Here is a 26,813-nt window from a genome sequence, read left to right on the forward strand (position 1 = left end):
CCTACTGCTCTAAGAAACAAGCGACTAGCTCGACTCAAGGAGTTAGGATTGGTCGGTCAAGATGTCAGGCCTCATCCCGTTATCCCTGAAGACACTGCTCATGTCTACGCCGCGGAGTGGGAGGAGATGACCGACGAAGAGAGAAAGAAGTCGAGTCGCTCGATGGAATGTTTCGCTGGAATGGTGGACAATATGGACCAAAACATTGGTCAAGTTATGGACTACCTGGATTCCACGGGCGAACTCGACGACACGGTGGTCATCTTCATGTCTGACAACGGGGCGGAAGGAGCCGTTTTTGAGTCGTACCCCTTGATGGGTAAAGATCTGATTGCCGTCTTGAAAAGGTACTACAACAACCAACTGGACAACATTGGCAATCACGATTCGTTCGTTTGGTACGGACCAAGGTGGGCCCAAGCGGCGACTGCACCATCGAGGTTGTACAAGATGTACTCTACAGAAGGCGGCATTCGAGTGCCTATGGTGGTCAGGTATCCCCCCTCGTGGCCCCAGAACAAGGTGGTGTCTGCTTTCGCCACCGTCATGGACATTGCGCCGACATTTCTTGAAATGGCTGGTGTCCAGCATCCTGCGTGTCACGGCAAGAACGGGATGTATAAGGGCCACGAGGTCTATCCCATGCGAGGAAAGTCTTGGGTGCCCTTCATGATGGACGGCGCTCAGGGCGGAGTGTCAGGCATCCACGGCGACGACGAGTTCATGGGCTGGGAACTCTTCGGACGAGCGGCCTTGCGCAAGGGCCGCTGGAAGATTGTCAACATGCCGGAAGACGCGTTCGGCAAGGGCAGATGGGAGCTCTTTGACCTGTCGGCCGACCCTGGAGAGACCAACGACCTCGCTGAGACACTCCCCGAAAAGCTGAAGGAGATGCTCCAGGCGTGGGACCAGTACGTCGTTGAGACGGGAACGGTGTGGGGCGAGCCAGTGTCTGGTGAAATTGCATGGGGGAATCTTCCTGAGGACAGTGTGGGTGGCGATCCCATTGCGCAAACCAAGATCTGGATGACCATTGGGGAGAAGCAGACTCCGCCGAGTGTCGGAGGGGGGAGATAGAAATCTAGACTCTGGGGATGGATGCATGGCATGGCAGTCTCTGCACCCCAGACTCGACCGATATATCGGGCGAATCGCTAACCTTTTTCAGAGCCGATTTGTCGCTCTTCCCCCTTCTCCTTGTTGGTAGAGGCGTGTAGCATATACATATATACCATTCGGCGACGAGCACAGCTCTCCAAATGTCCTCTCCCATTCCCAATACCCCATACCCCAGATTCTGGTTCTCGCATCCCACACTCTGAACAGTCGCATCCTATACCGTTCTTCCTTCGTCCACCATGCCAACGTCGCGACTGTCCCACTTTAAAGTGCTCAACCTGTACTTGATATTTTGTGTCTCGGTCTACCTCCAAGGTGCACTGCTTTTTGGCATGTAAGTCAACGACCCGTGTGCCTCGAGAGGCCTCTGTTGACCTGAGAATGACCCTAGTGATACCGGCTCGTTTGGTTCCCTCCAGGCTCTCCCCTCCTTTCTCCGTCGGTTCGGCGAGCAAAATGCCAGCGGCGAATATGAGCTCCCCACGAAGCGCAAGTCGATCATGAACTCGATTCCCTGGATTGGCAAGATCGTGGGCTGTTTCATCATCGAGCCGCTCATCGACCGCGTCGGGTACCGACCCTCCCTCGTCATCGCCTCGTTCGTCCAGATTTTTGCCCTCATCATCGAGATGACGGCCAAGGGCTGGCAACAGTTTACTGTCGGGCGCAACTTCGCATACCTCTCGGTCGGTTTGGTGAGTCTCCATACAGGAGTCCTCCCTTATCTTCCTCTTTCCTCGTCGATGACCTGTGGTCTCGTTCAAGTCTTTTCAAGGGGGTGCTGAGATATCCAAGGTGGAAAATTTAGTGCCTGCCTATTGCGCCGAGATCGCTCCCAGCTCGCTCCGTGGATTGTTGGCCGGCTCCATCACCTTTGTCGTCGCCCTGGGGAACCTGTGGGGTGCTGGCATGTCCCGGGCCTACGTCCACGAGGTGTCTGACAAGGGGTGGCTCATCCCCTGCAGCATGCAGCTTATATCGCCCGTCATCATCCTCTTGCTGATCGCGTTCACCCCCGAATCTCCGCGATGGCTCTTGCTTAAGGGCCAGAAGCAGCTCGCCCTCCGCAACCTCGAGAAGCTCCGCACCAAGGAGGAAGTCGCCGGCGGCTACATTGCGGCCGAGGTCGACGCCATTGAGGACGCCATTGTCCAGGGGAGCTCGCACGATTCCGGCACCTGGTGGGAGATCTTCAGCGACCCGGCCAATTACGGGCGCCGCGCGTGGATCGTGGCGTCGCTCTTCATCTTCCAACAGACCAACGGGAACCAGTTCGTCAACAGCTACGGACCGACGTTCTACAAGCAGAGCGGATACGGCGACGCTTCGTTCACCTACGCCACCATCGGGCAGGCCATGACCATCGTGGGAGCGCTTTCTGGAATCCTGTTGACCGACCACACCGGCCGTCGTCCACTAATGATCGTGGGCGGATTCATGTGCGGCATCCTGCTGTCCATCGGTGCCGCTCTCGGGTCCCAGACCCACGAAAACGCCGCCGAGAAGCACACCGTCATCGCGACCTTTATCCTTCTCGGCTTCTTCACCAAGATCTCGGCCAGCAACAACGCCTTTTTGATCGGGGCCGAGATCGGCGGCGTGAGGATGCGCAAAAAGATCATGGCCTTCGGCACCGCCAACGACGTCCTCGCCGCGTTCCTGGTCACGTTCACCACGCCGTACCTCCTCGCCAAACCGAGCCCGAACCTGGGCGCCAAGGTCGGGTGGATCTTCGCCAGCGCGGGCTACCTGTCGGGCTTCTTTGGCATCTTCTTCACCCCGGAGCTCAAGGGCCGGTCTCTCGAGGAGGTCGACGAGATGTTCGAGGCCAGGCTGCAGGCGTGGCAGTTCAGGCGCTTCCAGACCACCGGCGTCGGCCACAGGCTGGCCGAGCTGGAGAGGCACAACGCGAGGGCCTTGGATGAGCAGAAGGAAATCTCCAAGCACGTCGTGGACCAGAGCAAGGATCAGGCGCGGGGAGGACACGGCGGCAGTGCCTTTGGCGAGCAAATTGAAATCGTCGAACATGCAGCAAAGGACTAGCGGCCAGATCCACGATGTCTAAGCCGGCTTGGAAGGAAGCTTGTTGTTGGTTTATCCGAGGAAAGAGAGGTTGAATTGGCTCGACCTATCTAAAGAGTTGCATGTATATATTTGTGAAGTTACGGCGCCGAGAGATCGTGGTCTCGCACGAGCCACAGGTATACCTACCGTTGCAGCACCGGTTCCGAAAACCAAAAAACCCATGGGATTTTCGCGCTGGAAGCTCGTCGCCAAACAGCAGTTTATTGAACAACTTCTTTGCCCATATGACGGGAGGAGGAGCGACAACTTCTCACATCGAGCTGAAGCAACGCGCCTATGGCCGAACCTGAATTGAATGACACGAACAGGGAGGAACCACAAATCCCCTTATCACATACCACATGGCGATCCCCAGACAACCGGTGTCAATGGCCGCAAAGGCAGGGCGGAGACTTGAGTCTAGAGAAGTGACGAGAAGATACCTTCTGTCGTGGTAGCATCCACGCCTCGGACGGCTCCCCATCCACCTCCTTCTTTTCTTCCTCCCCAGCAAGCAATTCAAGCGAGTCTCGTCGTCTGACGTTTCATATATGGAGAGAAAAGCAGCGTCGATTTGTTCAAGGCACTGGGAAACGTAGGAGAATCTGGCAGGAATAGTCCACGCCACACAACGATGAGTTTCCGAACAGGGATAGATTTCTAGACAGATCCCGGATCCTAGATCTTGGTGATGTACATGATTATGAGCGCATCCGTCTCGACAATGTCGCCCTGTAATTCCCAGAAGACACTTTGTTGAATGTCCACCCCTGTTGAGAAGCACGCGCGGTATATCGGATCTCGCTGGGCTGAGGTAGGGCTCGCTCGACCCGACCCGGTGACCCAACATCTCATCCGGTCAATGCCCAAGTCACTTGGTCGGGTCGATCCAACCCCTTCTCTAAACCCCCACGGTGCCCCCACCAATTCAACAACAAACAAACTAACCCATCTCGCTCATCGGGCCGTGGGTCTCCATCTTCAATATCTTGAACAGGTCGTGCCTGGCCCACCAGCTCCGCAGGCGCTTGCCGAAGATGTACACCGGGATGGCCAAGAGGGAGAGGAAGATCGAGGTGCCGCCGAACACGTACATGATCTGCTCGGGCCCGTGGGCGGCGACCCAGTTGTTGGCGTAGTTGGAGAGGCCGTAGAACATGAAGTTCTGCAGTTCAGAGACGTGTTAGTTTTAAGGCACTCGGTTGCAAGTAGTAATACGAGAATCTCGCACAACATGAGGCGAACGCCACAGATCCCTGGGCCAAAGAGGGGTGACGGGAAAAGAGAAAGACAAAGGACTGGGACAGCACGTACCTTGAAAAGCATGTTCATGACGAAAATCTCGTTGCTCTGATCTCGGAACGAGTCCAGGCCGTACGAGAGCGTCGCGAAGATACCGATCAACACGCCCACCATCATGACACCCTGCAAGAACGCGCACAGCTCGGCCGCAGCACCCACCGCGAGAGTATACCCAAACAGGAACATTCCGAGGCCACATGCGACTCCGGCAGGAGCCATAAACACCAGACGGAATTCGGGTTCGCTAGATTCGCAGAAAGGTCAGTTCGATTTGAACTTCTGGACGGCGAGATGGAAAAGTATCAAAAAGTCCACTTACTAGACACCTTTGTTCTTGCGGCCCAGGTATTTGATGACATAGTCACTCGTGACACCGGTGATGATCGAACCAATCAAACCTCCAATGAAGGGACCAAATCCGACGTAGCCGATCTGCAAAGCATCGAAATTCCACGGTGGGCCAGAGAAGATGCCGGCCAAGATGATTGCAGAACCGACATACCTGACGAGCAGTTAGAGACTGTTTGGACTCGGCAGAATGTGAAACGATCTCAAAAGTGTTCCACGGCCCAGGACTTACCAGCTGTTGAGCACGCCAGATGCAATGATGGCATAACAGGCGGCCGGGTTGAGAAGAGTCAAGAACGGCCCGAAGAGGAATTTCAGGATGTTGTCGTGGGAGTAGACGCCCGTCCAGACGGCCAGCTCTTGCACAAAGGTCTTCTTCTTGGGGATGTCCGTGCGGTCGCCCTGTCCCGGCTCGCCCACCATCTCCTTGTGCGTGGCCTCGATCACGGCCAGATCCTGGAGCTTCTCGTCCACCGCGGTGTCGGTGTTGTAGCGCATGTCACGGATATACGTCGTCTCGGGACAGAAGAGGAACATGAGCACGAATTGCACCACGAGGAAAATCTGGAACATGTGGAACAGCCACAGCCAGCCGAGCTTCTGGAACACCACTCCGCAGATGACGGATGCCAGACTGGACGCGGAATTGAGGATGAAGTTGATGATGGAGATACGCAGACCTCGCTGGTGCACAAAGTACATGTCGCCGACAGTCGCCACAATGAGGGATTCAAAGGCCGATGTCGAAAACCCTTGGACGATGCGGGCGGCCAGGAGATATTTGTAGGAGATTCTGGCCTCGCCGATGGCCGTCCCGACGATGTCGAAGAGCGTAGACACAAGGAAGACTGGTCTTTTGCCGTATTTGCGACTGAAAGCAGAGACTAGACGAGACGCGCAGTGAGTTAGTCGATATTACCACCCAAAGCAAAAGGGAGAACATGGTAGGAGGGTAAGTACCGAATGGTCCAATACATCCCGCAGCCAAAAGATTGTATCCAGAGACCAAGACAACAGTCGTGATATCCGTGTTCAGCTGCTGGGACATTTCGAAATAGGACGCGTTGAGGAAAGGACCCTAGCATAACGTTCAGAAACACTGCTTCACCGCCACATCGCTCGCTGTTCGCTTACATTGGTGCCGGCGTTAAGCATCGAACCGAGGCAGAGGATGGCGATGATGATTTCCTTCTTCAATAGTGGCCAGTTCAAGGGACTATACGTATACCAATTAGCCTGCACCCTGGATTCAAAGGAACAACACCCGATATTGCTCGTGAAAGAGGACGGACGCAATCCCTCCCTCCCAAGGTTCAAGATACAACTTACTCGTTGGGGTCCTCGCTGGGCTGCGGCGACAGCACGATATGAGCATCGCGACCCTTTCCGTGCTTGAGCCCCGAGGTGATGGCTTCTGAGTGGGCGGCTTCATCGTTCAGCAGGACCGTCCCGGGGACGTGGTCCAGTTTCCTGTCTACTGGCCGTCAGTTTTCCGCCGATGAGGGAGGAATACTTTCGGGGTGTCCTTACCTTCCTGGACTCCAAGACCCATTTTTGCAGGGCTGCGACAACCCACAGAAGTTGAACCAGTATTGATGATTTGTTATTTGTCTTGTTTGGAGCCGGGTTCTAGCCTTCGAAGACTGGGGCTGCTATCGTCGGGGAAGAGAGAAGAGAAAGAGAGAGTCGAGAAGACGTTGGATGTAGTGGCCTGACACGTCTACTTATCCACAAGTCCCAAAGCCCCTCCTCGAGACCTGCCTCGTTGGCGAATTTATTTCGACCTCGTGCATAAGGAAGGATGCAAGGAAAAAAGCAGCTCGAAGCTTCCGCTCGTTCGCGTGGGCGTCCAGAGATGCAGGTTTCTCCAATGATCTCGCCCCATGGGGCAGGGGAGGGCGGTCGACGGAATTGCCCCAGTTCGCCCAGAGTCGCCCAGTTTGTTGCCCGGGCGTGCCAGGGGGGCCCATGTTGTGGACACCGCTGCCATGGGGGAAGACAGACCAATCGCGACGCCATGGTGCGCGACGAAGTACAACTGCCGTTGCTCGAACCTTTGCTCCAGAACAGAATAGTTGGGCTAGAGGAAGCTGGCGGGTCATCGCCCATGCGGCCATGCCATGCCCTCAGGTCCATCCCCCTTGAAGCCCTGTTCTAGTGGTGCTAGCGAGGTGCTTGATGACTCCCTCCCCCATGGATCGTTCATTTCATTAGGGATCTGCCGAATTCCTTTTGGGTAAGAAGCTTTGCATCCGGCAGCAGCACCCCCTAATTTGGGGTCTTATGAAAGCAAGGATCCAAAGATCAAATGCCGATGATGTCTTCTGACAGAGAGAGATTCGAGCATCCGATGTATGAGCTGCATCTTTCCTGATTGATGACCGGGAAATAGGAGCAGAAGGGAGACGACGACCAGCCACCGCCACAGGTGCAGCTCTCAAGTTCCATACAACGAGGACCGCATGTGGGGTTGGTGAATCCGGGGTCCCGCACTCGACCGCGACGAGGAGGACGAAAGTGCCCATGTGGGTGTTTTTTTCTCTCTTGAAGCCCTTTCTCTCCCCCTTGGCCACTCACAATAGGCTCTCCTGGAGGGGAGTGGACTATGGCTATTTCCCACTCCTTTACCCCGAATTTTGGAGCCCCTACCGCATTCCCGGGGCAGCCTCGCATCTCCCTAGTGGCCTGTAGTCGACACGTGTAAAGGGGAAAAAAAAGGCGAGAGAAAGCCGTCGAATCTGGCGACACCACCACCGGTGGGCATTCTCCCCGGCGCCCTTGTGACCACTCAAGAGCGAATATGGTGTTGATTCCAAGGGCTGCTGAGGCCCGAGGGGACCAACTGGAGGCTGCGAGGCTCTCCCCTTAGCGACGATGAGAGTTGCCGACGCCGACCACACGACCACGTCCCCAGCGAACCTTCGTATTCTCGGCTCTCACCCCCCTCTTGCCTGAATCAGACCCAAAAGCTGAGGGTTCTCTATCCGAGGGTCACCGACTACACTGCTTGTGAGACAGCCCGGCAGTTCATCATAGCTGCGCCGATTTGGTATATAACCCAAAGCATACCAAGCGATTCCCGGCCCGGTACTTCAGCAAGTACCGAGATAAAAAAGGGCTGATACACTAGTGACGACCTAGTTTCCCCTGTGCCTTGTGCTATCTCGGAGGAAGTCCAGTCAGAAAAAAGAAACACAAAACATTTAGGCGCGGATCCGCTTAGAGGTCTGAGATCCGCGGACCGTTCTGGTCTTTCGATGACTTCTCTTGTGCCCCCTTACTTACAGGTATAGGCATCTGTCATTGCCGACGATCTAGAACGTCACCGCGGATAAGGTGGAGTGCTCAGCCATGCACAGGAAAATAGATTTGGTCCGTCACAACGTGCCAGTGCAGGAAGCCGTCTATGCCAATAAGGCTGCATGGCGTGAATCAAAGATACGCGTCCCATTGCCGCCTCTCTTGGCCCAGTGTCATTTGTGATTACGATATGCTGTTTCTAGCCCAAGCTATGCCGAGAAGCATGTGGGTGTCTTTGTGAAACCACCTCTCCAAATGAATCCGCCGAAAGAAGACCGTGCTCGAGCTGCGTACGACCTTTGGACCTCCTACGATCAGCGAGCGCTTCCAAAATGTTCGCCCTCTGGGTCACCATACCTGGCGCAACTGATCGCTATCTCGTTTGGATGCCTTCAAACAACCAAGCAGTGCCTCTGTCGCTTCCAATGCCCTCAATACCACAGCATAACTCTCAAACTCCTGCCCAAACGGCCCAGGTCAAGCATTGAAAGAGAAGGAATGGAGCTGCTTGTCAACCCATTCTTTGATGGCGGCGCAACGAGTTGAGACTTTTGGCCGACACAGAGTGCGTAGAATTGCTTTGGGAGGATGAAAGATAGGTCGACTTCTCAGGTATTGTATCATTGGTATTTCCAGGTCCGCTGATTCTTCTCCATCATGCTCATCCGTCGTTGACCAATCTGTGTGATCGCGAGTGTCTTCATCATAGCTCCAACGACGAACAATTGTCAAAATCTGCTCAGATGCTCGCGACCGTCCCTCAAAGCTCCAACATCAAGATAACCTGCCGCTCACCCAAGCGCACAGTCTCATCTGTCGGCTTCCCAGCTCGACGTAGCGCGTGCAGACTTTATGAGAGCCGCCACCCATAAGTGGCAGAGCAGTCCGAGTTTCAGAATACTGTCGTCGTTAGCCCTCCCACACCGAACATCAACGTCCAGTCCCAAACCCGCCTGGACCTCAACGAGGTGGTATTATGAGATGCGGCACAAGGAGATGGAGTTGATGGTGACGGCCTGCCACACGCGAAGGTCGGGAGAGATGGTGCTTATGCTTTTGGTAGCAGGCGAAGCATGCGTAGCCATGCCGGTTTGTAAACATCAATCCTGAACGGCGAGCGTTGGCCATGGAGAGACCGGTTGAGATAGTAGTTTCCTGTATATATCCTTGGGATCTTTGCACCGCTGACGATCATGAGGGAGGGGTTTGTCTTCGGCCGCAGCGTGGAAGGATGAGCGGTTCCAGGTGGATATTGATGGTCCTCGGGTGGTACAAGCCCTATCTCCCAAGAGCTAGACAGTGCTGGCCTGGCTTTCCTTGCCAGTGAGTTCGACACCTTGCAGAATGTGGCTTCACCCAGTCTGCAATAGCGAGTTCTTCCAGCCGGGGATCTTCACAAGGGCGGCAAATTTGAGCACCCAGTCCTCTCCAAACGACTGCATCCTTTGAGATTCCAAATCGGAGGAGACGCGTTGACTGGCCGGGATCTCCAATGTCTTTTACAACTGGAACAAAATTGTGACAAGACATCGATCAAGAGACAACCGTCACTTCGTATGTCGTTGCAGGAGCAGCAGTCGATTCTTCCGACACAACCCGTTTGCCGAAGATGTAGACAAAGAAACTTTTCCCCCATTCCCGCCGTAGGTTGATCAAGTCGGTCTGGGCCCGGTATTCGACAGCTTCGTGTTAGGGAGGAGTATTGAAGATCGGAGAGACGCAAGTCTCCTGAAGCCAAGAAAATGGAAGACTGGCGGAAACCAAATTAGCAGCCTGCATCCCAAATCACAAGAGACCATTCATCCAGAATCTTCGAGATTGAACCTTCATGGCTTATGTTGGCAAATGTGAGGAAAGGGATCGGAAAAGCCGCGGCAGGGATCGATGCAGCCAGCAGCCACACCATTTTTGTAGAATTCGTACCATTGTCTCTCGCTTGTCAGCTTTCCCTCACCAAAGCCAGACACCATTTAGGGAGCACGTCTCTGAAGCCAATTTGCGGGATAGTTTGGAAACAGGGAGAGAACTCCCTGAGCAAATAGCCTGAGCGTTGAAGCCGAACACGGCGTGTCGAAGTCTGCCTTGTAAGGACGTGAGTGTTCTTAGCGAGCATGGGGGTCAAGGAACGATACTTTTGCCTGTTCGTGGAAGCAGGCGGCAAGGAGTTTTCACATCATTAGATGCACTCCAAGTGGTACGGTATCAAAGTCCCGGGAGAGTTGAGAGTGTGTGCTCCCATTCTGCGAGCGCGAGACCTGCACCTCGTGCCGCTAGCTTCGAGGAGTCTGGGCCTACCGCCACAAGCTCAGCCTCATGAGCGGGCATTTTTAGAGAGGCATGCCATTAGGTGAAGTTGGATGTTGTGTGGGTTCTGGAGTTAGTCGTGTCCATGGCCGGGCCCTCAAGGATTCGCCAGACATGACTGCAATCACATTTGTCCGCCTCATAGCGAAGCACCCGGCCATTTTCGAGCTGTAGTTTTCCACGCCTGGTGGTGATGGTGGTCGTTTGGAGAGGCCGAAGACCGACGAGCCTCTGTCGTGCTTAGACCAAGCGTTGATCCTTTGTTCTTTCCCTCCATTCCCACAAATTGCAGGATGACTGAACTGGTGGACGTCAACGCAACTCGGCAGGCACACTGATTTTGTAATGAATGCAAGGGGTGCTTACCGTGCCTTTGATGGTCACTCCATTTGTCCACCAGCTGCGGTGGACGCCGTGGTACCAAGCAAAGTTAAGCCCAGTCTGCAGCGTGGTCAAAGGCGTCCACGGTGGCTGGGATGAGACCGAGCAATGGATGGTACATGCATGTCCAAGTCTATTTCTATATTTCACAGAATACCAATCTCTTCTTCTTCTATGGCGCTAATATCAGTAAGTCTATTGGCTAGGGGTCTTCTCTCCAAGGCATTCATGTCGTTCTACCAGACTGCCCTTCAGCCCAGAATGTTTGGAATCTGCTCCTTCAGGTACTCGACGACGGCATCCGGGCCTTTTTGTACCTGCAGTCCTTCTGGGATTGCGTGAGTCTTGATGTCCGGCACGATGCTCCTGGCTATCTGCTGGATCCTGGTACTTTCCTCGGGCGTCCACATCGAGGCACAGAACTGTTTGGGATTGTCAGTTGAGCTAAGCCGCTCGAGAAGGTCATGAGCTTAGATTTGCTCATTGGAGGAGGCGAAACAGGACATACAAGTAGGTCTGGTTGGATCTCCTTCACTTTCCCTTCGACTTCGTCAATACCTGTCGCGTCACATATCAGCTAATTGGTTTTTACTCATGGTTACCGGATCATCCAACTTCATCCAGTCCACCGCGGAAATCGTGCTAGTCAGGGTAGGGTCTTACTTTCGCAGTTTGCCAGATGTTGTATCGTGTACTGATCTTTGAGCTCTTCCGTCACACGACCAATCAGCCTCTTTGCCCGCTCAGGGGCAGTGTTCACTGTCACAAGCCTGTAGGGGCCTTTTGGGGACATATTTGTTGCGGGTTTTGGGACGAGGCTGACGAGGCTGACGCGGTGTAAATGCCCTTGCCTGGTTTCTTATATACAATACTAGCTTTTATTGCAACGACTCTCTCAACTGCCTCGTGCGCACAGACAATCCTCTTCTGAAATGTTTATCTCAGTTTGCGAAAGATATAAAACCAGAACCCATTGGAGCCATACGGCATCTCCCGCCGATGTCTCTGGCCGCACGGGCAAAGTCGGCTGTCCCGCTCGGCAATTGAAATTTCGGCGCGTGGGGATCTCCACATTGTGCTTCGTCCCCTCTTCTTTCCTCTGCGTGGGGATCGTTCGTCATCCTGCGCCCTCACTTGGTGTCCATGTCCTCGTCCAACTTCTTTTGCCTTACCATCCAGCCTGGGACGGCATAGCTTGTCGGCAATTCTCAGGCAATTCTTGCAGAGGTGCTATAAGTCTTCCCGATCTCCACACTCTTCGTCGTTGGGCCGGGTTTGTCTTTTCCCGCCGAATGAGGTCCTGCATCTACTTCCGTCTCGAGGGGTAATCCACTCTAGACCTGCCGCAATATACCCGAGCGAGGAGAAAAGATATAAAGAGCAAGAAAGACTAAAGGCGAGTTGCAGGGAAATACCAGTCTCACCAGGCAGAATCTCAACATGCATTCCGACATCCAATCACTAAAGATATGCGTCATCGGCGCTGGCATGGGCGGCTTGACCTGTGCGCTTGCGCTTGCCCGTGCCGGCTTCAAGGACATAACGGTGTATGAAATGGCTTCGAATCTGGGCTTTGTCGGCGCCGGCATCCAAATGGCCCCCAACATGGCCCGTGTTCTTGACCGACTGGGGGTATGGGACGAGATTGCGAAGGAGGCTGTGGTTTTGAACGAGACGAGCATCCGACAAGGAGCAACCGATTCCGAGCTCGGGCATGTGGACTTGAAGTACATCCGCGAGACGTATGGCTTCCCGCACACGGTCGGCCATCGGTCCACCCTTGCAGGCGAGCTCTACAACGGCTGCAAACGAGAGTCGTCCAGCATTAAGTTCAACTTCGCGACCACATGTGAGGATTTCAAGTTTGAGCCCAAACCAAGTTTTACCGCCATCCCCCGCAAGGGCGGAGAGCCGTACGAGGTGCAATGCGATATTTTACTCGGGGCAGACGGCGTCAAATCAAACACGCGTGTCGCCATGCTCAAGGAGCTAAACATCGACGCCGATATCAAGGACACCGGTCAGGCTGCCTATCGAATCATGCTCAGTCGAGAACAGATGGCGTCCGATCCGGACTTGGTGGCCCTCATCGATGCCGATAAAGTGATACGCTGGATCGGCGAGAAGAGACATATCATCGCATACCCCGTATCCAGAAAGCAAATATACAATATCTCGACAACACAGCCCGATGTCAACTTCGCCGCTGCGCCCTCGGCCACTTACACGACCAAGGGTTCCAAGAAAGCGATGCTGGAGGTCTTTGGAGATTTTTGTCCCATGATCCATCGAATGCTGGACCTGGTACCCGAAGGAGAAGTATGCGAATGGAAACTAAGAGTACATGCGCCTCTCCCGACGTGGGTCATGGGGTCCATGGCGTTGGTGGGTGACGCGTGCCACCCAACTTTACCGCACCTTGCGCAGGGAGCTGCACAGGCCATTGAAGACGCCGCGGTTCTCGGCGTGGTCCTTTCCCACCTCCCGTCCGGCGCTACTCCTGCAGACATCAACAAGGCCCTCAAGCTGTATGAAAAAGTGCGTAAAGAGCGTGCCGAGACACTGGTTGAGCTAGCCGCAGCCAGCGGACGGGCCCTGCATCTGGGCGATGGGGCAGCGAAAGAGGAGCGAGACAAGCAGTTTGCAGCGCTCAAGGCAGGGAAGGGACCCGTGCCGGACAAATGGGCCGACGCTGATGTTCAGAAGATGGTTTATGGGTTTGACTGTATGAAGGTGGCAGAGGAGTTGTGCAAGGCTGAGATGAACGGCGCGTAGACGGACAAGGGAGTTGCACAGACGAGGCTGCAAGAAGAAGCTGAAGCCCTCCCTTTGGCGTGATAAACCTCCAAGATCACTTTCGATGTGTAAATGATAGCATAACGACCCCCGTGGCCATTTCGTGTTTCTTCCCACTCGATCCGCTGCGTCAGGTATGGCTCATCCGCAGATCCCAGTGATCCTGATGATCCTGCCCTAACCAAGTCTCCTCCATCCCCGGACCCTTTGTTCTAACCGCTGTCGATCCCCACGAACCAGGGAGAATTCGGCGGAGAAATTCGTGCCCTATCGTCCGGACTCCAGAAGGCGGGAGGAGGAAGGGCCACGGAGCTGTTCCTCACCATGTTACAAATTGCCGCCCGCCGCAGACATACTTGAAGACCAAACTCCACGCCGCCTCTCCTCAATATCCCCACACAATCCCTCTCTCGATCTCCTTTCCTACCCACCGTCACTGTACCACCGAGTCATAGTGAGCCAGAAGAGAAGGATGCTGTCGACAAGTTCAGGCCGAGTTGTTCTGCAGTGCAAATTCTGTCACAAGGGTTTCACCAAAGGCGAACACCTGAGGGTAAGTTGGGCGCCTCAGAGTTGTCCGAGCGAGCCAGATCACTGACCATCGATAGAGACACGAACGAAGTCGTAGGTGAACTACAATTCGGCGAGAAAGGCTGACAACTAACTGGCCGGTGACTCGCAGACACGGGCGCCAAACCGTACCAGTGCAAAGAATGCAAGCGATCCTTCAGTCGACAAGATTCACTCGCCCGCCATGAGAAACTACACCGTCGCCGGAACCCAGAAGATGCCTCCTCACCCACGGAATCCATCGACAAGCCCATCACTCCCGAGAGCCTGAGGAACGGTGACTTGACCGAAGGCTTTCCTGGTGTGGTACCCGATGTGCTGGGCTTTCCTCCCACCTCCCTCGCAGCGGGAGTCCCACAACCGGCGGCGGGCGACCTGGACTTTGAGCTCATCTGGCCGGACTCTGAAGACCTGCTGCAGACACTTATGTCCAGTGACGCCTCCAACCAGTGGCAAATCCCCCTGGGGACGCTTCCGTTCTCTGCCACGCCGTCCACAGCCGATCTACCCTTCGAGACGCCCAGCTCCTTCGACGAGCGACCTCCTTCGATCGGAGCTATACCTTCTGGAGGAAACCACCAAGCAGTCCAAGATGTCAGTAAGATGGTCTCCAATGTCGTAAGTTGAACACCCTCTGGCAGTAGATGTCACCCACTCAACCATGTACAGTCGTCCAGCATCACGGCGGCGGCAAGATCCAACTCCATCACATCCGTCTTCCTCGACGAATGCCTGCACATGTTCTTTGTCAAGTTCATCCCCACCTTCCCTGTCCTCCATAGAGCCACTTTCGTCTTCCGCGACTGTGCCCATCCGCTGCTTCTCAATGCCATTGCCATTGGCTCGCTGTATCTGGGACCCAAGGATGCGGTAGCAAAGGGTGAAGCGCTGTGGCATCTGGCCCACACGGCCATCGCAACATCATGGCAGAGTCTGATCACTCACCGAGGGCCCTACGACGCCTGCGAAGGCGTCCAGCTGGTAGTCACGGGAGTCTTGAGCCAGGTCTACGGTGCGTTGTCGAAGAATCGCGCGATCCGATCTACGAGCCAGGCATTCCATTCTCTGGGGTTTGTCTGGGCGCGACGCTGCGGGATGCTGGACAGTGAACCCTACCCTCTCGAGTCAGTCCCGTCCCCGGATGCGGCCGAGTCGGAGAAGGAGTATCAGTGGAGGCTGTGGGTGGCTCGAGAGATCCAGCAGCGCGCCCTGCTGGCACACTACATGCTCGACGGGCTCATCTCGCAGATGTCCGGGGAACCGACCTCGGTGCGCCACGCCACGAACCAGCTCACGCTGCCCAGCGACGAGGCGGCGTTCGAGGCCTCGACGGCCGACGAATGGATCTCGTACATGCAGGCGTCGGCGTCGTTCCAGGCCCCGTCCTTTCGCAGCATCCTCCGCCGCCTCTTCCACCCGATGGACGAGTCAAGCTGGCTGGACACGACACTGTCGGCCTTCTCCTACAAAGTCATCCTGGAGGGCCTGCAGTCCCTGATCTCCGACGACGACTCGGACGAAGGCACGGCCGTCGGGGTCCCCACCCGCGGCGAGGTTCGCGCCGCGCTGAACCAGGTCTACGAGAGCATCAGGCTGAACCCGACGCTGTCGTCGGCGGACCGATTCGAGACCCTCCTGCGCTGGCACTCCATATGCCTTGACACGAACGTCGACTCGTCCCTGCTGTGCCGCAACCTGTGCGCCAAGTACGCCATCACGCAGCACATCTGGCGCAACGGCCACGGACCGAAATCCAACATCGACCTGGCCGCCTGGGCGATCACTCCCGCGGCGCGCAGCGCCCTGCTCCACGCGATGGCGATCCAGGAGATCATCGAGCAGCTCCCCCGCGGTCGCGCGCACGCCATCAACATGCCCAGCTCCCTGTTCGCCGCCGCGACGGTGTACTCGGTGTTCGCACTGGGTGGCCAACCAGCGCTGAAGATCCCTTCGACCGTCGTCTGGCAGGACGTTCTCTTGTCCGAGCATCCCAGTGGAGGCCGAGGCTGCGAGCCGCCATCGTCCTCAACGACATCGGCGTCCTCATATCTGCCCCCTCCTTCCTCCCCTGCGCCATCGACGTCCTTGTCATCCTCCTCGTCGCTGTATACCGCCACCATTCTCAACATCCCCGACTTGCCGGGCGGCGGTAGCGGCAGCGCGATGGCGTCCGACACGGCGCGCTACATCCGTGGCGAGAGCCTGCAGAGAGCGAACGCGACCTCGCGCAACCTGCTGTACGAGCTGAACTCGATGGAGAAGCTGTTCCGCTGCCTCATCGCGCAGTGGGGCGTGGCGGTGGACATGGAGAGCGTGGTCGAGAAGTGGATTGAGCTGTGTCATTGATGTCCTAGCGCCATATCGTGCTGATGAGGTGGAGGGTGAGGGTCCGACACGGGGTTAGATCTAGTGGATAGGGGCTCTGTGAGATAGATAGTGAAGGATAAAAGACGGCGGGTTTTTGTTGTTAGCGGTATATATCCTCTCCACTGGCTGAGCACAAGAGGCATTGGGTACGAACCTCGTGGGAGAAGGAGACTGGACACGTTTTTTAGGAATGGAAGGAATAGAAAAGAGGCGATATACCCCTTGGAACGGTATCTCACGGCCCATTACTTTTGGGGGCCCGAGATTCTTGTTTCTCATACATACATACAGACATGAATTCACCCCAACCATCTCTGCTTTTGTTCATTTATCCATTCTCCCTCGCTCCTCCCCGGGCACCGAGTCTCCCGCCCCGTCCCCTCCCACAACACCTCACCTCCTATATCCCTGCTCCACCCCTTCCGACTTTCTCTCACTGCTCACCCTGCCGACTTTGTCCTACTGCTTCTCCGCCAGCGAAATCCTGCCCTGGTCATCGTAGACGATCTCGCGCATCTTGACGCTGCGGAGGTGGTCGACGCCCCCGCTGAGCTCGCAGTCGTGGTAGAAGAGGTACCACCGGCCTTGAAACTCGACGATGCTGTGGTGCGTGGTCCAGCCCAGGACGGGCTCGAGGATGCGGCCCGCGTAGGTGAAGGGGCCGAGCGGGTGGTCGCCGACCGCGTAGACTAGGTAGTGCGTGTCGCCGGTCGAGTAGCTGAGGTAGTAGCGGCCGCGGTGCTTGTGCATCCAGGCGGCCTCGAAGAAGCGGCGGGCGTGGTCGTCGGCGGCCAACAGCGCGCCCGTGGCCGGGTCACGGATCTCGAGCTGCTGCACCGGCGCCGCGAAGTGGCGCATGTCCGCGCTGAGCTTGGCCGCGCGCGGCAGCAGCGCTGGCACACCGGGGCCCGTGGGCTCCTGCGGCCCGGACATGGCGGCGTCGAAGTGGCCCTCGGCCGACCAGCACTGCAGCTGGCCGCCCCAGATGCCGCCGAAGTACAGGTACGCCTGCCCGTCGTCGTCGACGAAGCTGGCCGGGTCGATGCTGTAGCTGCCCCGGATGGGCTCCGCGTCCGGCGTGAAGGGCCCCGCGGGCGAGTCGCTCACCGCCACGCCGATGCGGAAGATGCCCTCCTTGTCCCGCGCGGGGAAGTACAGGTAGTACTTGCCGTCCTTGGTCGCTGCGTCCGGCGCCCACAGCTGCTTGGACACCCAGGGGATGTCCTCGGCCTTGAGCGCCACGCCGTGGTCCGTCACGGGCCCGCCCACTTCGGCGAGCGACAGCACGTGGTAGTCGGCCATGTCGTACTGGTCGCCGTTGTCGTTGAATTGGATGTCTGTTTCGCGGTCCTATTGGGGGAACAGAATGTCATTAGTGATGAGGTAGAGGGGCAGAGAGAACGACTTTGCCGGTCATCGGCGTGCACGGCCAATACCCGCTGTTGTGAGACGACCATGCCGTCGCCAAGTTCGACGAGGATGTGTCTCTCTTTCGTCGTCCACTCCGGACGATGCATTTCGTGCTCCTTGCTCCTGTGACGACTTACATGAGATGGATAAACGTAGATCTTGCCCTCGAAGACATGCGCGGACGGATCGGCCGTGTATATATGCGTGACGAGTGGTTGCGGCGCCATGTCTGTGGTATCTCTTCTCTCCCTTGTTTGACGCTACTGGTATCGTCTCGCTCGCCTTTTTTGATGTACAACCAAATCCAAAAAAAGAAGCTCTTCCTCTGTTCTGGGATCGTTCTTATATCTGCCCTTTTACACGGCTCCATTGCTGGGATCCCCCAGACCGATGCGGATTAGTGTTGACAGCATTTAGCCAGATTTATCCGCAGGGAAGAAACTCGAGGGGGGCTGTTCGTTTAAGTGGATGCCCTTCCGAAGAGCTGCCGACAAGATCGACCCCTCCATGTCTGGACGGAATCTTTGCGTGGTTCTTCGTTTGACGAACACGTCCTGGTGCACAGTGGCTGAGGTTTGTGACTTTTAAGGATCTGGTTTCCTCGTGACGATGGATCTAAAAGTCTGAGCAATAGTATCGATATCCTGCTTATTGCACTTTTACCCTCTGAAAGACTGGTTTTGAGCTCGAACTTCGTCCCGGATCAAGAATTTTCAGGTGCTTGCTTGGCCCCTGACAGCCGGGAGCCTCGCCGAGCCTCGTGATAGGTGGTTGGCCTCCCCTGGGACGGCGACTCAGCGGCGATGCGCACCGTCTTCCGGAATGCCAGGGTCTTCACTGGCTCGCAGGACGCCTCGTCGTACGGAAAGCATTCATGCATGATCATCAATGACGACCTGATCGAATATGTGGGCGACGGTTCCGATGCCGACGTGCAAGCAGCAACCGGTGGAGGGGCCAAAGTGGTCGACCTCGACAACAAACATACCCTGGCACCAGGCTTTATCGACGGCCATATGCATCTCCTGATGTTCGGGACGTCGCTGCAGAAGATAAGCCTGGAGCATTGTCGGACGCTGGCGGACATCCAGTCCACGATCAAAGACGCCGCCAGAGCGGATCCGTCGAAACGCCGCATTCTGTGTCGTGGCTGGATGCATTTCATGACCGGTGGGAAAGCATTAGCAAAGGACCTGGATGGGCTTGACGAGCTGGACCGGCCCATCTTCATCGACTCGAAAGATTTGCATTCCACGTGGTGCAACACCGCGGCATTGCAGGAGATGGGTGTGCAAGACATGCCAGATCCGCCCGGTGGAGAGATCAAACGGGACGAGCAGGGGAATGCCACCGGCTTGCTGAGCGAGGCCGCCGCCATCACGATTGTATGGCCGCATCTCGCCAAAGTGGCGTCGATGGAAGAAAAGCTCTCGGCGATCCGCCAGGCAATCACGACGTACAACTCTTCGGGGTATACGGGCATGGTGGAAATGGCCATGGACGAAAACGCATGGGAAGCCCTGCTTCAGCTGAGATCTACGGAGGAGCTGACCATCCGCGTGGCGGCCCACTGGCTGATCTATCCGTCCAAGACCAAGGAGGAGAACTTCCGCCAGGTTGATCGCGCCATTGAGCTGTGGAAGCAATACAACCTGCAGACATCCCCGAATTTCCGGATCGCGGGGATCAAAGTCATTGGCGACGGAGTGATTGACGCGTGCACGGCGGCCTTGCTCGAACCATACTCGTCAAATGGAGTCTCGTGCGATCCGCTGTGGGATCCAGCCATGCTCAAGAGCGTCGTCGAACGAGCCGATGCCGCGGGGCTGCAGTGCGCATTGCACGCCATTGGCGACGCGACAATCAAGATGGCCATCGACGCGCTGGAGACCGTTGCTTCCAGTGGGCGGCGCCATCGCATCGAGCACCTGGAGCTGACATCCCCAGGGGACGCCAAACGGCTGAGCGAGGCTGGCATCACCGCGTCGATCCAAGCAGTGCACGCCGACCCGGCCATACTACGGCAGTGGACTAAGTTGCTGGGAGAGCAGCGGCGAGGTCGTGCCTTCGCGTACCGAGAATTCCTCGACGAGGGCGTGAGTCTCGCGCTGGGCACAGACGCCCCTACAGCTCCGAACCTGCCTCTGCCGAATCTGTACGTGGCCACAACCAGGAGATCAGCAAGGGAGCCGGAATCGCAGGAGGTCGTCAACGAGCACTTTGCGTTGCCTCTGCTGGACGCCTTCTCGGCGGCCACGCAGGGTGCGGCATACAGCTGCTTCATGGACAGGATCACGGGGAGGTTGGAGGTCGGCATGAAGGCTGACTTTGTGGTCTTGGACATGGAATGGTCCGCAGCGACTTTGCTGCAGGCAAAGGTTCTCCAGACCTGGTTCAATGGACAACAGGTGTACATAGCTCAATAAAGACAGACATCAGCGTTACATGGTAGCATCGGCACTGCAGTCATTCTTCACGACGACGAAGAAGACACTCCCGCGACCTTCTCTTTACTGTTTTCTGCCAGTCCCGCAACGGCATCCTTGGTGCCTTCGCCGCTCTCTCTGGCGGCAGTGGTTGCTTGCTTGCTATGCTCCTCGACCGATCTTTCTACATCGCCGCCAATCTCCTTGGTCTTGTCTGTAGCGTCTTGCAATCTCTCCTTCTGGGCCTCCTTGGCATCTGGTGCAATCAGCATCTTTCCTTCTCTTTTTCACGCGGACTTGGGGTGTTCATCTCACCTTGACCGCCCTGTTTATTGCCGCCCGAGAACATCTCGCCTAGTTTGCCGGCCCCAGCACCGACAGCGCCGCCAGCGAATTGTACAGTGCTGCCTAGTCCGTCGCCCACGCCCTGGACGGTTCCGACCAGGCCTTCACCGAGAGATCCAACGGTGTTGCCCACGGTGTCGACCAGGCCTTTTACCCCTCCTCCCACTGTGCCTCCGAGGGCTGCAACGGCGCTTTGGGTATTGGAGGAGACTCCTTGAGCTTCGTCTTGGGGGACCTTGCCTGCGATAGCAGCTCTGTGAAATGACGAGGGACTTATCAGCCAACCGCAGGTAAAGGAGTCTCTCGGGCGTCACCCTCAACTCACTTGGTTTGCTGCGAGAGCCTGTCGGCCTTTGGATCACCTGGGAGGAGGTCGAGGTCAATGACACGGTTCTCTGCGACTTTGACCATTGTCAGCAACGTGCATTTATTGGGACTGTGTGCTCTTCATAATGGAGCTTCCCGCATGGGGGAGAGCGTGTCATGGTCGAGCTTGTCATATGCCATCGCTGGGTGTCGCTGCAGCACGCAGTGACGTAAGACTGCACGGCTTGTTGCGCAATTCATGATTGCCATGCGTGCCTCATGACGATATGCTCGAGCCTGTGTGCTGCGAGCAGGAAGGATGTCATGGCCGGCCTCTCAGAAAGGCAGAAACTGGGATTGAAACCAAAGTTCCCCGCAATCTCCACGGCGGCGAAGTCCCTGCGGTCAGTCCCAATGCGGCACCGCGTCTCTTTCTGCACGTCGGGATATTAACCCTACATATCACCCCCCATGTATATGGCTCTAAACGACATACTTGACACCCCATGCAACCTCATAGTCCTCAAACACCTCTCCCTTCATGACTCCTTGCACATAAGCCTCACCCAGATTTTGGTATTCGTTGCTGCCACACTTGCGAAATATGAACGGCGCCCGCGCACCCTTGAGAATCACAACGCGATCACCCTGGCGACACGCACTGGAGGCGAACCCCATCCGCCCTCTTTGCGTGGCGAAGATCTGAAGGGGAGATTGCTTCAGAAAGTCGATGAAGGACCAGCCTCGATGGTTGAAATACAGGTGCAGCTTTTCGCGTACATATTCCTCAAACGGTGAGACACCGAGCACACTTGCCTGCATTCGCGACCAGCGTTCTGCGCCCACCAGATTCTCGGCGACGACAGGCAGGAGTTGCTTCGCCTGGGACTTCAGGCTCCATCCGTTGGCGGCCGCGTGGCTGAGACTCGACTGGACGAAGCTGTTGTTGGCTAGCAAGGACTGAAAGGTGGGGCTGTAGTTGATGCTCAGCATGGCCTCGTCTTCGAACTCCTCAATTTTGAAATCCCGTGGCCCATGGTCCAATGGGTCGCACAATAGAAGGCTCACAAGGCGTCTCCGAGGGTCTTTGGTCGCGCGCCGCCACCTCTCAGGGACGACCGACTCGGCTGCGATGACAAAATCGGCAAGGTCACGAACCAGACTGCCGGTGCACGGCTTGGGGCCTGAGACTGCAGCCAGGGTGTCGAGGTGGAAGGCTTTGACCCTCAACGTGCCGGAGACCGAGCTCTGAGAGGACTTCAAGGATTTGCCGCCCGCTCGAAACTCCGTCCGACACTCGAAGGTGAACTCGTGAGCTCGATCAATCCATCTCGGCACCCAGCTCGGCCAAGGCGAGGGAGAAATCTGGACGCCCGCATATGGTAACATTCGGTTGCCATGGCCTTCTTCGGCAAAGGATGATGCATAACGATTATAGACGCCGTCCACGCTGGCAGAGTAATCGGGAGCAGGATAGAGGTACCGATCTCCGGCAAGATTGAGTAGGGCGAAAATCTTGTCCCTCGGATCGGTGGTGTTCAGCGAGCGCGATCGATTGAGGAGATCGAGCAAGGACGACATCTCCGGCTTCCCCAGGTCGTCGAGCAGGCTGACAAAGTTCGAGAACCTGTCCAAGGCTTGGGCCTTCCTGATCGAAGACTCACTTGGCCCTTGGGAGGCACTTCTCCAGGGGCTCAGATCAGGTACGTTGTCTGGATTGGTGTGCAGTGCCTTGGAAGCCGCGTTGGATGCCATGAGCTTGTTCTGAGGGATTTCCAGTGCCAATGCGGCAACGGTCTTCCAGTCCAGAGTGTCTTTGCCAATCAGACAGGTCACCTTCCGGCTAAAGTGTATCTCTTGCAGGACCCACAGTCTGGTAAAGTAGAGCTGCTGCATGATATAGTTCAAGCACGAGCGCCAGGGGTTACGCTCCCCGGGCAGGATTTCGGAATGGCCGCCACTCCTGACGACTTCGAAGAAGAGCGTGATGGGAGTCGTTTTGGCTCTGCACGACCGCACCCACTCCTTGAGGAGATGGACATCGTCCTCCCCTTCGCTGCCTTTGCCCAAGTACACGAAACACTCACGGCCGCTTTTGTATATATCTTGCATGCGCGCTACCTCCGAACTGTTAGCATTGGCAGGATTCCTCTCTGGTCCCCTTTTCCCCAGGCGAAGAACATGTCTAAGTCGCAAAGGCCTACTTACATACCTGACAATTTCGCTCGGAAATGTCGGATTGGTTGATGCAGATTTGGTCAATCCAGATACGAGGCCTTCCGTCCCCCGTTTTGCCGTCATTTCGAGTAAGACGCCGAACCTTGCGAAGGGCGTCGTCCACGGTCGCGGAGGCCTCAAAGGCCTTGCCGGCAATCATGATGGTGGCATTTTCAGCTTGATTTCCCCAAGCATATGAAAGCGTCGAATAGCACGGCGGGTCCTTGAAAGAAGCGACTTCCAAAGTCGCCTGCATAGGTTCATCCGAGACGACCCCATCCCACGGCGTATCCAGGCGGAGGACGCGAAACTGGTCTGCTCCAATGGGACATTGCTCATAGATATCTCTGGACGGGTAGGCCTTGCTTGCCATCTGTACAGTGCAGAGCGGCCTTTCCTCCGCTACCGACGTGTTCCAAAGAGTTCAGTTTCGACGACATTGCGGGACCCAGATTGTGTTACATAGATTATATGCGTTGCGTCTTGAAGAAGTTGTGAATCTGGGACCGTGCCAACCGGTTGGTCGAGCCCATTCAGACTTCAGCTCTAGCCTGCCCTGCAGAAGCCAGCATGGTCTAGTCATCTGGTGGTCTGGACTCAGCCACATTCCATAGTGGTTGCCTTTTGTTGGTCCTTTGGTTTGGCCAAAGGGCGGGGACGCCACAGAACTACTAGCATCAACATTTCCCAGCCGCGTGGGATCGTCTGCGAAGCTACATCACTTCAGGAACGAAGAGAAAAGGCGGCAAACCACGCCGTGACCAGAGATCGCTCCAGAGACAGAGGGGACAAAAGATCCCTCCACACAGCCCGGTTCATTGCTCAGGATGAATTCGAGAGGTGCTGAAAAACGTGCGCTGGCAGATTCGTTTGAAGCTCGGGATTAAGCGAGCTTCGCCTACTCACTATGCCTACTCACTGTGCCTACTCGCTAGGACGAGCTGGCTGCCCGCTTTCCCTCCCCTCCCTCTCCTTCGCTTTTAAACACGCTGCGCCGTAGCCTGATCATGCTCGATCTGCCTTTTCCGAGATAGACAGAGCGACAATTCTGTTCGTCTTGTTGACCTAGCCGTAATCCTTCTTAACGAGGCGTTCCGTGCCAATTTCTTGCAACAACCTCACACCTCGCAGCCAGCGAGCAAACTTTAAGGACAACGTCATGAGCGACCCATTATCCGTTGCCGCTAGCGTGGCTGGCTTACTGTCTCTCGGCTTACAGAGTACAGAGTACCTCCACAAGTACTACACCGCGTGCCGAGATCAACATCAGGATCTCGCCAAAATCGCAGACCAACTCGGCAGCCTTCTCGAATCCGTCCAAATTATCGACGAGATTGTGCGCACCCGCACCTGGCGGCCCAACGAGCAGCCAATCATACAAAGTATCGAAAAGTCTATCACCCACAGTGAGGACGCTATAAACGGGTTACAGAATGAGGTTGATAAATTCAAAAATGAGCCTACGGACAATTGGAGAAAGAAGGCAATAGTGGTTGGGCGACGGGCGGCATATCCATTCAAGAGGAGCACTTTAGGAGAGCTCAGCGACAATGTGAGCGAGTTTCGCGGAAACTTGTCGATCGCACTACAGGCGCTTCAGCTGAAAGAGCATCAGAATACACAGGACGACATCGAGGAGGTCAACGCTGTCGTCAAGGACATACAGGCACGAAGTGTCAGTGTCGATCTGTGGCGGTGGTTGAAGGCACCCGACGCAACCATCAACTTCAATATCGCAGTTGCCAAACGACACGTGAGCACTGGGCAGTGGTTGGTCCAAGGTCCAGCCTATACCACATGGCTACAGCAGGACAATTCTTTTTTGTGGCTGTATGGCTTCGCGGGCTGTGGAAAGTCCGTGCTGTGCTCGACGGCGATCCAGCACGCCTTTCGCCGCCGTCAACCATCCGTCGACATTGCAGTCGCCTTCTTCTTCTTTGACTTTCGAGACGAGTCAAAACAAGATGCATCTGCGATGCTGCGAGCATTGCTACTCCAGCTCTGTGGGCAGGTTCCCGGTCTGGAATCAGACATGACCCAGCTGAAAGCTTCATATAATTATGGTACTCCACCGGTTCATGTCTTACTTGAATATCTACGACAAGCCGTTGCTCGGTGCCGCCACATCTACATTTTGCTCGATGCGTTGGACGAGAGTCCTGAAGAAATCTCACGAAGTGAACTTCTATCGGCAATCAATACCCTACGACAATGGCAGCTGCCAGGCTTGCACTTGTTAGTCACCAGTCGAGACGTTCCTGACATTCGATACCATCTGCAATTTCCGACACTCCAGCAAGGCGTCGAGCATATCACGTTGAAGAACGACAGCGTTCAGCAAGATATCTCGCGGTTTGTGGCATTTCAAGTCGATCATGATCATCAGCTTCGGTGCTGGGGTGACCATCGGGAGAAGATTAAGAACTATCTAACCCAGCACGCAGGTGGAGTGTTAGTGATTTACTATTATCGGTTTATTTCCCTTGTTAAGAGCTAATCAATGCCTAGATTTCGTTGGGTCGAATGCCAGCTTCGGCCGCTACGGCAGTGTCTCCACAGCGAGAAACATCTCGAGAAATGTCTTCGCACACTACCACAGTCCCTCGACAAGACATACGAACGAATTCTTTGCAGCATCGAGTCACGAGAAGAGGCGCGGCAGATCCTGTCGCTCCTATGTTGTGCATCGCGACCATTGTCAGTCGACGAGGTTGCCGAGGCTCTTGCTGTTGATACTGACGACCTCGGGTGTTATGACCCCACGAGCAAATTTACTGGCGGCGTAGACGACGTCCTTCGAATCTGCCCTGGTCTCATTGATACCAGTCTTCGTACAGATGGTGTCCAGATACTCCGGATTGAACATTTTTCGGTCCAGGAATACCTGCTATCTGATCGCATTCGAAATGGTCCAGCGGCCGACTTCGCTTTGTCCGGCCTATTGCAGCATGGGCGGATCAGCAAGACCTGTCTACTATATCTCCAATATAATGAATTTCTGCAACAGGTTTTGAGCCCAGATCTCTTAAGACAGTATGCCTTTGCAAGATATGCTGCAGAGCATTGGCACCACCATTATCGCCAAGCTGACGGCCAATATGCCCGACAATTATCAGCGATGGTTGGCACTTTGTTGACGACGCGCTGTGCGAAAGAGCGTTGGCTCCGGCTACACAATCCAGATCGACAATGGTCAACTGACGTGGATTACTCCACAGTCGCTAAAGATTATCCTTCGGCAACATACTATGCTTCTCTTCTTGGCCAAGACGAAGTGTTGATATTTATTCTATCCATGTCAGCAGCAGATGTCAACGCACAAGGCGGCGAGTATGGCAACGCACTACAGGCGGCATCAAAGGGTGGCCACGAGAAGGTAGTGCAGATACTACTGGACAAGGGTGCCGATATCAACGCACAAGGCGGCGAGTATGGTAACGCACTACAGGCGGCATCAGATGGTGGCCACGAGAAGGTAGTGCAGATACTACTGAATAAGGGTGCCGATGTCAACGCACAAGGCGGCGTATATGGTAACGCACTACAGGCGGCATCAGT

At 55.7% G+C, this 26,813-nt stretch overlaps 8 protein-coding genes across 9 annotated transcripts in view; 3 read left to right on the forward strand and 5 right to left on the reverse strand.

The window, feature by feature from the left end:
- Window positions 1–3,859: 3,859 nt before the first annotated feature.
- On the reverse strand, window positions 3,860–6,620 carry PV07_11844 (uncharacterized protein). Its single transcript, XM_016399317.1, has 8 exons — window positions 6,364–6,620; window positions 6,163–6,307; window positions 5,968–6,049; window positions 5,794–5,911; window positions 5,066–5,717; window positions 4,805–4,987; window positions 4,498–4,729; window positions 3,860–4,348 (listed from the first exon to the last, which is right to left on the reverse strand). Exons 1-8 carry the CDS (start codon window positions 6,383–6,385, stop codon window positions 4,127–4,129), a joined length of 1,656 nt encoding a protein of 551 aa, XP_016243879.1. The 5' UTR covers window positions 6,386–6,620; the 3' UTR covers window positions 3,860–4,126.
- Window positions 6,621–10,965: 4,345 nt separating this feature from the next.
- Window positions 10,966–11,635, reverse strand: PV07_11845 (uncharacterized protein). Its single transcript, XM_016399318.1, has 3 exons — window positions 11,482–11,635; window positions 11,327–11,376; window positions 10,966–11,240 (listed from the first exon to the last, which is right to left on the reverse strand). The coding sequence occupies exons 1-3, from the start codon at window positions 11,609–11,611 to the stop codon at window positions 11,070–11,072; spliced, it is 351 nt and encodes a 116-aa protein (XP_016243880.1). The 5' UTR covers window positions 11,612–11,635; the 3' UTR covers window positions 10,966–11,069.
- A 559-nt stretch (window positions 11,636–12,194) lies between these two features.
- Window positions 12,195–13,705, forward strand: PV07_11846 (uncharacterized protein). The gene has a single exon (XM_016399319.1). It carries the CDS (start codon window positions 12,259–12,261, stop codon window positions 13,591–13,593), a length of 1,335 nt encoding a protein of 444 aa, XP_016243881.1. The 5' UTR covers window positions 12,195–12,258; the 3' UTR covers window positions 13,594–13,705.
- A 3,243-nt stretch (window positions 13,706–16,948) lies between these two features.
- Window positions 16,949–18,372, reverse strand: PV07_11847 (the record flags this gene model as incomplete). Of its 2 annotated transcripts, none has more annotated exons than XM_016399320.1 (2): window positions 18,099–18,372; window positions 16,949–17,901 (listed from the first exon to the last, which is right to left on the reverse strand). In XM_016399320.1, exons 1-2 carry the CDS (start codon window positions 18,186–18,188, stop codon window positions 17,011–17,013), a joined length of 981 nt encoding a protein of 326 aa, XP_016243882.1. In that variant the 5' UTR covers window positions 18,189–18,372. The 2 variants fall into 2 exon arrangements, with proteins under 2 accessions (XP_016243882.1, XP_016243883.1); XM_016399321.1 differs by lacking the exon at window positions 18,099–18,372 and adding an exon at window positions 17,988–18,011 and having other exon boundaries at window positions 17,011–17,901.
- A 111-nt stretch (window positions 18,373–18,483) lies between these two features.
- PV07_11848 (uncharacterized protein) lies at window positions 18,484–20,426 on the forward strand. The gene has a single exon (XM_016399322.1). It carries the CDS (start codon window positions 18,765–18,767, stop codon window positions 20,385–20,387), a length of 1,623 nt encoding a protein of 540 aa, XP_016243884.1. The 5' UTR covers window positions 18,484–18,764; the 3' UTR covers window positions 20,388–20,426.
- PV07_11849 (uncharacterized protein) lies at window positions 20,329–21,457 on the reverse strand. The gene is made up of 3 exons (XM_016399323.1): window positions 21,058–21,457; window positions 20,703–20,986; window positions 20,329–20,643 (listed from the first exon to the last, which is right to left on the reverse strand). The coding sequence occupies exons 1-3, from the start codon at window positions 21,141–21,143 to the stop codon at window positions 20,435–20,437; spliced, it is 579 nt and encodes a 192-aa protein (XP_016243885.1). The 5' UTR covers window positions 21,144–21,457; the 3' UTR covers window positions 20,329–20,434.
- Window positions 21,458–21,461: 4 nt separating this feature from the next.
- On the reverse strand, window positions 21,462–23,657 carry PV07_11850 (uncharacterized protein). The gene is made up of 2 exons (XM_016399324.1): window positions 23,247–23,657; window positions 21,462–23,155 (listed from the first exon to the last, which is right to left on the reverse strand). Exons 1-2 carry the CDS (start codon window positions 23,626–23,628, stop codon window positions 21,522–21,524), a joined length of 2,016 nt encoding a protein of 671 aa, XP_016243886.1. The 5' UTR covers window positions 23,629–23,657; the 3' UTR covers window positions 21,462–21,521.
- Window positions 23,658–24,264: 607 nt separating this feature from the next.
- The window catches only part of PV07_11851 (uncharacterized protein), a gene marked incomplete at its 3' end in the record, with an annotated part of 3,375 nt that continues 826 nt past the window's right edge, over window positions 24,265–26,813 (forward strand). The window contains exons 1-2 of the mRNA XM_016399325.1: window positions 24,265–25,706; window positions 25,764–26,788. Coding sequence (XP_016243887.1) covers window positions 24,415–25,706; window positions 25,764–26,788 — 2,317 coding nt within the window. The 5' untranslated portion in view covers window positions 24,265–24,414. The remainder of the gene's footprint in view (window positions 25,707–25,763; window positions 26,789–26,813) is intronic.

The sequence above is a fragment of the Cladophialophora immunda genome (assembly GCF_000835495.1).
Source record: "Cladophialophora immunda strain CBS 83496 unplaced genomic scaffold supercont1.7, whole genome shotgun sequence".
NCBI classification, from domain to species: Eukaryota; Fungi; Ascomycota; class Eurotiomycetes; order Chaetothyriales; family Herpotrichiellaceae; genus Cladophialophora; species Cladophialophora immunda.